At 32.4% G+C, this 12706-nt stretch overlaps 1 protein-coding gene across 2 annotated transcripts in view; it reads left to right on the top strand.

The window, feature by feature from the left end:
• The window catches only part of Mns1 (meiosis specific nuclear structural 1), a 55106-nt gene that overhangs the window by 18892 nt on the left and 23508 nt on the right, over positions 1 to 12706 (top strand). For both annotated transcript variants that reach the window (XM_027923787.2, XM_071608294.1), the window contains exons 8-10: positions 5545 to 5802; positions 8636 to 8761; positions 10574 to 10680. In XM_027923787.2, coding sequence (XP_027779588.2) covers positions 5545 to 5802; positions 8636 to 8761; positions 10574 to 10666 — 477 coding nt within the window. In that variant the 3' untranslated portion in view covers positions 10667 to 10680. The remainder of the gene's footprint in view (positions 1 to 5544; positions 5803 to 8635; positions 8762 to 10573; positions 10681 to 12706) is intronic.

Here is a 12706-nt window from a genome sequence, read left to right as displayed (position 1 = left end):
TTTCTCTTGCTTTCAGTTTACTTTACTTCTCTTTTTATAGGTTCTAGAGGTAGAAGCTGAGATTATTTTAGACTTTTCTCACATGCATGCAATTAGTGTTACACAGGTTTACAATCTTTTATTGCTTTCAGAGTGTTCCATATTTTGGAGTGTTTGGATTTGGGAATATGTTTATGGACTTCACTGGTTGAGCATCCTTAATCTAAAAACCCTAAGTCAGAAATTCTCTAAAATCCAAATCTTGACATGCCAGCATGATGCTGTAAAAGCTTTTGATTTTGGATATTGAATTTTTTGGATTAGGGATACTGAACCTGCATATGCATTTTCCTAAATGTGTGTGCGTATTTGGTGCTGTTAATGTCTCTCAGTCCTTATTTAGTTGCATCTCACAAATTTTGCCACATCTTATTTTCATTAACTAAAATTTACTGATTTTTTTCTTTCTTTCTTTCTTCCTTCTCGGTACTGGGGATTGGACCCAGGGTTGCTTAACTACTGAGCCATATCCCCAGTCCTTTTTTATATTTTTATTTAGAGACAGGGCCTTGCTAAGTTGTTAAGGCTGGCTATGAACTTTCAATCCTCCTTCCTCATCCTCCCAAACCTCTGGGATTACAGGTGTGCACCACTATACTTGGCTCTGATTTTTCTTAAGACTTTTTTCTTGATTCATAAATTATGGAGAATTATGCTGCTTAATTTCCAAATATCCAGATATTTTTCCTGCTATCTTTTTAGTTACTGATTTCTGGTTTGATTCCACTGTGGTCAGAGAACACACTCAGTTTGATCTCGATTTCATTAAATTTGTTCTGGGGCACTAGAGTGCATATTCTGCTCTTGTTGATTAAATCTTTTATACATGTTGGTTAGGTACTACTTGGTGATATGGTGTTGACTCTTTCACATCCCTACTGATTTTCTGTGTTGGTTGTTCTGACAAGTGTTAAGAGAGGGTTTATTGATGTCTCTAACATATTGTGAATTTGTGTATTTCGCCTTTCAGTTATATCAGTATTTTTAAAATTGAGCTATAATTCACATGACATAAAATTTACCAGTTTAGCTATTTTAAATAAAAGTGTATAATTCAGAGGCATTTAGAATGTTCACAATGTTGTGAAACTATCACCTCTAATTCCAAAACATCTTCATTACCTGAGAAGGGTATTTGTGTGCATTCTCTTCTACCCTAGCCCCTGACAACCACTTGTCTGCTTTGTGTCTTTATAGACTTTACTACTGGTTATTTCATATAAATGTGACCTTTTATGCTCAGCTTTTTTCTTTTAGCATATTTTTTTTTCTTGTGCTGAAGATTGAACCCAGAACATTGCAAATGCTGGGTACTCTACCACTGAGCTGCATCCTCAGTTCTAACATTACATTTTTAAAGGTCATTCATGTATCAGTAATTCATTCCTTTTTCGACTAAATAATATTCATTATATGGACATACCACATTTTGTTTATCCATTCAACAGTTGTGTTTTTTTTTTGTTGTTGTTGTTGTTGTTGTTTCTACCTTCTGACGTTTTTGAATATTGCTACTGTGAATATTTGTATACAAGTTTTTGTTAGAACGCCTTTAAAAAAATATTTTGGGTATATTCATAGAAGTGGAATTGCTAGGCCATTTTGTGTGTTTGGGTGGGGGGTCTGGAGACTGAACCCAGGGCCTCAGGCGTGCTAGGCAAGTGCTCTATTGCTGAGCTATCTACCTGAGCCCCAGTATGGTAATTTTGTGTTTAATTTATTTATGAACTGCCTAACTTTGCTTTTTACAAAAGCTGTACCATTTTACATTCTCATGCTAATAATGTCTGAGGGTTCCAATGTCTCCACATTTTTACCAACTCCTGTTATTTTATTTTTTAGTATATTAACTCAGATATGAACAAAAAAGCTAGAACTATATAATTTACAGAAGCAAACACAAGAAGGTCTTCATGAAATTGGGAATGGCATTTGTTGATAGGTTAGAAGAAGGCATGTCTTTTAAAGAAAAATTTAGAGATTGGGCTTTTTCACCATTAATAACTTCCTAACATTTCTAGGAAAATAAAATGCAAACCACAGTCTGGGATAAAATATTTCCTATATTTCAATCTTGCAGAAAACCTTTATGTAAGTTGTAAAGAACACTTTACTGTATGTACACTGAAGTCTTTAAAGAATCCAATCTTTAAGTAAGCAAAAAGATTTTAACATATTCTTCACAAAACAAGATATATGCATGTAATAAATTGTAACTAGTACTATTTTTTTGTATAATAATTTTCAGCTTTATCAAAACAGATTGTTCTTTTAGATACACTGTTTCATTAGTGAAGAGGAAATCGCTACATACATGTATTGATATAAAAATACATTGCATGTATATTCTTGATTAACAACATAAGAATGTAAAAAATATGTATAGACCCTTTTAGAATATCTTAATGTAATTCACATACATAAGATCAAACTGTGCAGAAAAGTTAATAACATGATAAATGAAGGCATATCAGGTATTTATGAACAAATAGGAAGCAGATAGATTCAGGGTTATCACCAGATAAACTAGAACATCAAACAAATCCTAAGTATTACAGATAAAAAATATAATTGATACTGAAGGTGTAATAAAAGAAACATCTAATCTTCCATGTAGCATTGCCTTGAAATACATAATTTTTAAAGCTGTTAGAAATCTAAAGGAAATTTACCAGCATAATGCAAGGGAAATGCGAGAAATTAGTAAGAAATATTTTAATCAACTAACTAAATATTCAAAAACATCTTTCTCGGTTATTGATTGAAGAGAAAAACTGCAACTATTTAGAGGATACTATTTCTACATATCAAAATATATAAGATTTTATAATACTGATACCTGTGGCAATTAGTGAGAAGTTTAGTGGAAAAAAAATAGTGAACTTAGAAAAAGGATACAAATTCAAGTATTAGAGCGAGAATGTATAAGGAAATAAAGATTACAAGTGGAAATTAACTAAGATTAGGAAAACACACTATCATCAATTAATCCAGTTGGTTACTATTAGGGAAAAACTAAGACATTTTATCAAAAAGAACATAAGAAAGAAAAAGTCCAAATAGATTTAGAAAGGATAAGTGGTCTATCAAAGGAAATATAGAGACGATCAGGGGGAAAAAGAGAGGTTACTTATTCAATTATATATTAATGTGGAAATCTAAACCAGCCGATTTTCCAAATTAAAAATAATTTCAAAAAAATGTAGTATGATCAGGCAAAATATTATGACAGCTATCTCCTACCTCCAATACTTTTGTGCCTTGCCTCATGTCCTCTCAGTCCCACCTCTGATTTCAGTGACAGCTATGGAGAACTTTTATGAAAGCTTAGACTGACTTGGTGCTGACAGTTTCTGGGAGCAGAAAGTTAACATCCACATACTCCTCACAAGGTCCTGTCAAGACTGAGCCTCAGTTGTCCACCATGGTCACCAGCTCAGCAATGTAACATTGTGTGTTAGCTTTTCTTCCTTTCCCGTTTTACTCTGCTTGTCCCTCACTGCTGTTTACTGGGATTATCTCCCCCAGTAAAATATCTAGTCTTTGTAGGAGAATCCAGACTAGGAGATCTCCTGAAAGTTCCCAGAGTCAAAGTAGTTTTATAGCAAATTATTTCAAAGTTTCAATGAACAGCTGTTTCTAAAACCACAGAATGGAAAAATCATGCAGTTCATGGTATATAATTAGAATAATACTGATCTAGACTTATCAAAGAGTACAGGAACATTCTACATTGGAAATATTTTATTTTTGCCAAACATTTACCTGTTTTTTAGCTAGATGTCTTCACTATTGAATTGAACTAAAATTTTGTATGGGAGATGGATTTCAGGAAATATCAACTATATTACTATATTAATTTTGGTATATATTACATTTCTGTATGCAGAGTGTTGTGATAAACTCTAGAGGAATTCCAACCAAATGAGACAGTAACTCTGCCCTCAATGAGCCTTCTACATAATACATAGCAAATAAACACAAAATATATATTATAGAAACATTTATGCAGCCAGCATCCCAATGAAAAACAAAATATGTCCTCTAGGAAATATTTTCAATAGGACATATGACATATTTTATATATATAATATACAATTAGATGATAAATTGATGTTTTTTAATTAAGAGGCCAGAAAGGAAGATGAATATTAGACTGGAGAAAACTTTATAGACAGAGTAGGACTTCAAGGTACATAATGAAGAAGGGATAAAGAAGAGATGAATACTCAATGTAGCTATATATAGGGAACAGTGTTGATAAAGCTGATGTTCACTTACTCCTACCCACCCTTTTTGGAAACAGTTGTTTTACTATATTATAAAAACTAAAAAGTAAAAACGACTCTTCTTTTAGTTAAGGTCTTCATATGACCTAGATTATCTCCCACACTTGTCTCCCTCCTTTTAAGGTGTGAAGATACAAGTGAGCAAAATGAGATAACAGCCACACCACAGGAAGAACAGATCATTTGGGGGCAGTTTTGACAGCATTGTCATGGGGAAACATTGGTTTCCTGGTCCTTCCAGAAGTCCTGTATGCAACACAATGACCTGTAGTAAATCTTTTATGGTCCCTGTTATTTGTAAGAACCCTCACCAATACAGGTGTCAAGACAGTTATTTTAGATGCATTGAGGATATTGGCTTACATGGAGCTTGTGCTAGAATTGGGCAAAGTTGGTTAGATTTTTAAAAAAGGAATTATAACTATAACTATATATATATATATATATATATATATATATATATATATATGTAAATTATAACTATATATAATATGTATATATGTATACATATACATATAATTTTTTATAACAGTCCTAATTGAATAGACAGATGATAAAGCAAGACTAGTAAAACATAATTAGAATTTAGGTATTAGATATGGATGATTACTGTAAAATTCTTTAAATTTTTTGGTGTGTTTGAAATTTTTCATCAGTGTTTGGAAAATAAAACTTGGAGGAAAAGAGTTTTGCTGCTTCAAGTGAATTTGAATTTCCCCGAAAATTGTCTAATTGTCATTGTTAGATTATTGTTTTTAAATTTTAAAGAATTTTGAGAATGAAAAGAGTATTAGAAGACTAAAGTTGGATAAATGCAGCTTTGATAAACAGGAAGTTGGAAACTGAAAAATACTTAGTGGTTTGGACAGCTGTTTCCGGCAAGTTTCTAGAATGATTCATAGTTGGTGCACATTTCAGAGACCACAGATTAAAACAGTCAGGTGTGCAAAATTAACTCTTTTCAAAGTGTAATATGTTAATTATGAGTATAGAACCAAGATCAGAAATATATACAGTAATAGAAGGCTATCCAAAGGAATGTGTCCTTTATCCAAATAGTTTTAAATGGTGGGGCAAAGTGTCATAAAAAGGCATAATTTTTTTAGTTTTTCATAATTGATTTCATATTGTAATATTAAACTTAGCCAATTGTCTCACTCTTTGTAAATTGGATTTAAGAAAATGATTACTAAATTAACTTATCTACATTATTTAGGAAAAAGTAGAAGAGAAATTGAGAAAGCAGAGAGAGTTGAAGCAAGATTTTGAAGAACAAATGGCTTTGAAGGAATTAGTATTACAGGCTGCAAAAGAAGAAGAGGAGGCTTTTAGAAAAACAATGCTAGCTAAACTTGCTGAGGACGACCGAATAGAATTAATGAATGCTCAGAAACAAAGAATGAAGCAACTGGAACATAGAAGGGCTGTGGAAAAACTTATTGAAGAACGTCGCAACCAATTTCTTGCAGACAAGGTAAGAATAAAAGGTTTTTTGTTGGCACTGAACAGCAGTCAACTTATCTGTTCATCCACTAAACATTTACTGAGACCTTTTTATATGCCAGTGTTAGATATCTGTTTATCAATCATACGATATATTTTCTGACCAAGCATTTATTAAGGAATCAAGAAACTATTTATTGGTGTTTTGTATGTGCTAAATACGGTTTGGTGTTGAGAACCTAAAGGTAAAATACAGCTAAGTCTATGTCATCTGTGAATTTATGGTCTTGGTGGAGAGAACAATACAAAAACTAATTATAAAGATATGTCACATGCATGTACTGTTATATAGACATGCATGGTGTTGATGGCAAAGTAGAGCTGACAGGGCATGAGTACCTGGAACACTGTGTTAAGAAGCTGGACCTTTACCAGTGAGAATCACTGAACGAGGAGAACTGGGAGGTCAGACAAGTGTCGCAGGGTCAGAACCCCTGCAGGCAGTCCTGAGAGGGCCACATGTAAAGCTGTGAAAAGGAAGGTATTTTGGTCATAGCAACAAAAGCCTAACACACCTTGGAATCATTCCTAGATTTTCCCTCTTATTCAATTAATGATTTTTAGTTGGTTACCAAATTGTACTGATTCTACCTCAGCAATTACTCTGAAATCTAGTTCATTTGTAACTTTGTTCAGACATTCAGTAGCATTCCCATAGACTAACTATCTTGCTTATAAAAAAGTAGAACCAGTGACTGACTGTCCTCTCTCATGGCTTGGAGAGAGAGTCAGCAAGACAGCTACAAATGGCAATGAAATAAAACCACCTCAACATACCTTATATACAATCAGAGACATGATAAATTGTGGTATAAAGGTGTATTAAGAATTGTAATGCAAAATAATAATAATAATAATTTTTTGAGGCAGAAGATGGAAAAAAAGAAAGAAAACCACCTAATGCATAAATTGTAAATTATAAAATTTATGTCTTAATTTTTTTAAAAAAATCATGGACAGCCCCAGTATGAGGCTGTGGACTTAGCTTTAAGTGTCAGGAGGATTGGGCCATGTTTTTGTTTTGGCCTCAGGCAACAAAAAATCATCATTCCATTAGACTTACACTGCTAAGCGTGAGGTTCTGATCCTGCTTTTTAAGAGTTCAGAACTGTTCCTAGCTAGTGTTTACCTCTAAAGAGTTTTGTAATTAGACAAAATCTGAAACTCCCCATAATTTCCTACTATGAGAGCTATTCAGAATTTCTCTTATATGGGTAAATAGGTTTCATGCTGTCTAAGTCATTTACACTATTTACCAGAATTTTTTTTAGGATATACACTTACTGTGACCAGTGTCCAAGGAAGGAAATTGCTATATTTTACCTGAGATACTCTGCATTATTGGACAAAAATCTAAGTGTGCTTTCCCCCAATATTACAGGAGTTTCTTACATCTCCCTTTTATTAAGAATGTCACAATTAGAAATTGAGTCTCATTAACAGTAGATAAGTGGTTAGTTTATTGTTCTCTCATATGAAAATCTACAGGTAGGCAATCCAGGGCTGAAATGGAAGTGTGTTCCATGGTCTTCAGGGACTCAGACTCCTTCCAGCTTTTCACTCCGGCATCTATGGGTGTAACCCATAGATGTGTATGATCTCAGCTAGATCTTTAGCCTTTGTATCCATGTTTCAAGCAGAGATAGTGATAAAAGGTGGAAGCTTCCATATGAAGGTCATTTATATTCCACTGACTTTGTGGCCACAGCTGGCTATAAAGAAGCCTTAGAATTGTAACTCAAAAAATAAAAATCAGGTACAACAATTTCATGGCAGATTCCAATACCCTATTTTATCTTAGAGACAAATTAATTAAGAGCAACTCAACCCTTGATTCAGTAGCAAGAATAATCAGTGAGTGAGAGTGTAAGTTTTTTCTCAGTTGAACATCAATGTTTTTTTATTCTGTAAAAAATAAAAATTTATCTAATATAGTAGATAAAAATATTTTGAGAAGCAGTTCCAGTTTTCAGTTGCATTGGATTGGCTGTGTGCCAGCATTCTTTTTTATATTTATCCAGTAACTTAGATGAGTTATTAGCTTATATAGGAGTTTGTTTTCACATACTCTGTTATGGTTTATATATCTTTGATGAGGAGTAGACTGAATAAGTAGTGACCTCAGTGTATTATTTCAAGGGAAAATTTAGCATTACTCTCAAGCAATTCCTGGTAGAGATGCATCACTATTTCAATGATCTGCATTTTGTATCCTTCCCTATCCAATAGGCACATTTGGATACAGTTCCATGAGTCCCTAATTAAGACCTCAAACTTTGACCTACAGTCATAACATTTGCACTACATGGCACAGAATTTTAATGTGATTGAGTGTTAAGAGTTTTTCCTGAGAAATGCTGGTTCTTCTGCTGGAATTCTTGCTGTTTCTCCTGTGCTTCATATGGACTTTGAAAAAATTTGATGTATATAAGAAAATATTTATCCTTTAGATAACTCTTTTTTATTCACTAATTGTTTTTGTCTTACACAGTAAACTGTTTTTACACTGTTTATTAGGAAATCATTCCTTTAATACTTGGTATTGACATTTTGCTATATATACTTGTTTCCTTAAAAAATTGTAGTCATAACTATTATTCTTGTAACTTTAAAAAATGAAAAAAGTTATGTGTGTACATATAAAATAGTATGAGATATTATGCACTAATATCTTTTGAACTTATTGTCACAAATAATTCATTAATTTTATCACCCAATTCACTGAAAGAATAGTTTTATTTGAAAACTTTTTAAAAGATTAACCTATTCCATGACCATTAATAAAACCTGATTTGCATTTCCAGCAACGTGAGCTGGAAGAATGGCAGTTACAGCAAAGAAGACAAGGTTGTATTAACAATATTATTGAGGAAGAAAGGCTAAAACTTCTCAAAGAACATGCTACAAAATTATTAGGATATCTCCCTAAGGTAAGTGAGATTTAGCTCAAGGTATAATCTTCGTGGCCTCTAATAGTGGAAAAAATGTGATATTAGAACAGACACTAGTATGGCAATATGTAAATCAATGGATGTGTAACTGATGTGATTCTGCAATCTGTATATGGGGTAAAAATGGGAGTTCTTAACCCACTTGAATCAAAGTGTGAAATATGATATATCAAGAACTATGTAATGTTTTGAACAACCAACAATAAAAAATTTAAAAAACAATAAATAAATAAAAACTGGTTTGTTCTTGAAAAAAAAAAAAAAAGAATATCAGAAAATGAAGTTGTCACACATATCTTGCTCTGTTATAAAGCATTAGTGGAACTTTGGCCAGGCATTGAATCTCACCGGGATCATATTTAAACATCTCTAAAATGAGAGAGTTGGTCTTGGCACATTGAGCTATGAGATTATTTATTGAATTTAGATGTTAGGCTCTTTTCTCCCTTTTCAGCATCAGAGATCTAGAAATAAACCACCCTAAAGCAACCACAATACTTTATGTACCGAAGATAATAAATTATGTGAAAACATTGTAATTGGTAACGCAGTGACAGGCCTATGCTTGAACTGAGTTTGAGACAGATCTTTTCTATATTAGGAGGTTATGTTATAACTAGGTCTAGGTAACTTTAATTTTTTAAAGTAATTCCAAAAGATCATACATTTTCATAGATATCTCATAAAATAATGAGTTTCATAGGTCACCTCAACATCTAGACTCATATAATTAAAATCACCATCCTTCAAATATATAAATCTATCTTTTGATTTTTTACTAATGTCATAGAATCAAATGCATCTTTAATGTTCAGTCCAAAACTAAGGAAGAAGAAAGATAAATATATGAGTAATTATTGCCTGGCTTCAGGACCTTATAGTCTAATTGTTTAGAATTAATGAAATTAGTTATGTTTATTATTATTCTCAATGGACTTATTAATGAAAAATCTATATGTAATTGATAAATTTCATAAAATAGTTATAAATTCTAGGAGAGTAACTGAGTGTCAATATTTTTTGTGGGGAGAATAATTGTGGAGGCAGGAGGATGATCTAATAATCCTGATCACCCAAAAATGACCTTTATTCTTTGTCCTAATGGCCCCAAATGACCTAAATGATTGTTTTAATCATTTGGAAAATATTGATTTAAGTTTCATAAATTTTATTGAATAAATTTCATTGTTTTGGATAACTTAACTAACCTCTTCCTTTAGAATGCAAGATAAATATTTCAGTTTAATTTTGTTTTAAAGAGGTTTTTGCTGTTTTCTGTAGGGGAAAAGAAAAATAAATAGAAGTATGAAGAATTTCAAAGGGCTTGTTTAAATGACTTAACTCCAAATCTGGATTCTTTCCTGACAGATAGAATGTTCACTGATTAGCCATAGAAGAGAGGCATGAAGAACTGATTCCATGTATGAGTCTAGTAGAGCTTAGTCTCTTCACCTTTAACCTCCATCTTATTATAGAACTGTTTTAGACAAGAGTAGGGTACAATATAAATTCCTTTCCTTCCAGGCAATTGTAATTATAAAGTGGAAGATCCCAGATTCCTATCACAAGTTCCTGCTCTGGATCTGATAAGTCAGGAAATTAGGTCTAAGAATACTTATAATGTAAAGTCATATTTTTGGAAAATATTGATTTAAGTTTCATAAATTTATTGAATATATTTCATTGTTTTGGATAACTTTACTAAACTCATGTCTGTGTATTTGTTAGTCTTAAAGCATTTAGTGCAATATTCTGGCATTCAAAAAGTAACACAAAATATTTTTCTTATAGGGAATATTTAAAAAAGAGGATGATATTGATATGCTTGGTGAAGAGTTTAGGAAAGCATATCAGAAAAGGAAGGAAATTTGTGAAGAAAAGTGATACCATCAAACTTGGTAAAATCTGGATTTTTCTGTATATTACCACTAGATGTCAGCGTAACTATTGTTTTAGAGTTAGAGTAGGAATGTTTTCTTGCATTTTCTATCACTGTATTTCATAATTTATAAACAAGTGTCAGATGAATATTTTAACTGAAAATTTATTTTACATATATGCATGCATATGTGCTCCTAGGCTCCAAACCTAGGAGGCTAGCTTCTCAGTACCTGTCCTACTGTTCAGAGATTTTTTTTTTGCATCCCATCTTCTAGACGGTCTATTTACCTTAGTTTATACCAAGTTCTAGGTTCTAGTGAACTGCCTCCATCTCTAGTTATGTTTAGCAACTTTACTAATTTGGTTTGGCCATGGAAATGCATATTTAGACTTTGGTTTTAAAGTACATTTTGCTGTCAAATATAAAAGAGGAGAATAGTAAATAAAGAGAGTAAGAATTTAAAGTGCTTTATTACTGGATGAGCTTGATCATCATAGGTATACTTAAAAAGAATCTCTCTAGTTCATAAATGAATATAAAATTATTAGAATATAAATAATTTTTAATTGACAGTAAATTTACATGTATTTATCATGTTCGACAGTGTTTAAAAGTATAAATACATTGTGCAATGATTAAATCTAGCTAATTTACACATATATTAACTCACATAGTTACCATTTTTGTGTTAAGAGCACATAACAACCATTTTTTGCATTTTTCAAGAACATAATATATTGTCATTAAACAGTCATCATGCTATGTAATAAATACCTTATTCCTCTTAGTTGTGATTATGTATCCTTAGACCAACATATCTATATGTCCCCTCCAATCACTCATCCTTGCCGCAGTCCGGATGCAGCAAAATAACGGGGGGGTGGGGTGGGGGGTGGGGGGTGTGGTGGTGACGAGCAACTTGTGTACATTGATACAGCAGGAGTGGGAGCCGTTTATTGTAGGACAGGAGGGGTATTTATACATTCCACACAGCTTATCTTAATTAACATAAAATAGATACAGCAGTCAACCAATAAGGAATCTCCACACTTAATGGCTCGCTGGCGTTACTTCACAAACCACTCCCTCTGGCAAAATGCCATGCGCCATCTTGACTTGTTTACAGACCCTAACACATCCTCTGGCAACCACAATTCTGGTCTCTACTTGTGAGATTAGCTTTTTTTTTTTTTTTTTCCCCCCCCAGAAACTACATGAGCGAGATCATACATTGTCTTTCTGTGCCTGGCTTATTATGATAACATAATGTCCTCAAGGTCATCCATGTTACTGCAAATGATGGCATTTCATTCTTTTTGTTTGTTTGATAGTATCACATTATGTATATTTATCACATTTTCTTTATCCATTCATCCATTGTTACACATAGGTTAATTCTATATTTTGATTATTGTGAAAAGTGTTGCAGTAAACACAGGCGTGCACATGTTTCTTCACCATATGGATTTCATTTATTTTGGATATATATCCAATAATGGGATTACTATTTTTAATAAATGAGGAACTTATATACTGTTTTCCGTAATGGCTCTGATAATTTATATTCCCACCAACAGTGTGCAAGTTTTTCTTTTCTCCACACCCTTACCCAGTACTTGTTGTTATTAGTCTTTTTGGTAAACTCCATTCTAACTAGAGCAAAGTAGTATCTTGTTGTGGTTTTTATTCACATTTCCATGATCATTAATGATATTGAGCATTTTTTTCATATACTTGGCTTATATGTGTTCTTTGGGAAACGTCTAATTATGTCTTGCCCATTTGTAAAGTGGGATTTTTTTGTATTGTTATTAAATTGAGTTCCATATGTATTTTAGATATTATCAGATGTATACTTTGCAAAAAAAAATTTGACATTCTGTAGATGTCTCTTCACAGTTGACTGTTTATTGTATAGAAAGCTTTTAGTGTATTCTAAGTCCATTTAACTCATTGCTTGTGTTTTTGAGGTCATATCCAAAAAAAATAATTGGCCACCACTAACCAGATCAATGTCTAGAAGCTTTTCCACTGTTTTCTTT

The sequence above is a fragment of the Marmota flaviventris genome, chromosome 2, assembly GCF_047511675.1.
Source record: "Marmota flaviventris isolate mMarFla1 chromosome 2, mMarFla1.hap1, whole genome shotgun sequence".
In the NCBI taxonomy this organism is placed as follows: domain Eukaryota; kingdom Metazoa; phylum Chordata; class Mammalia; order Rodentia; family Sciuridae; genus Marmota; species Marmota flaviventris.
This window is presented reverse-complemented; position numbering and strand designations above follow the sequence as displayed.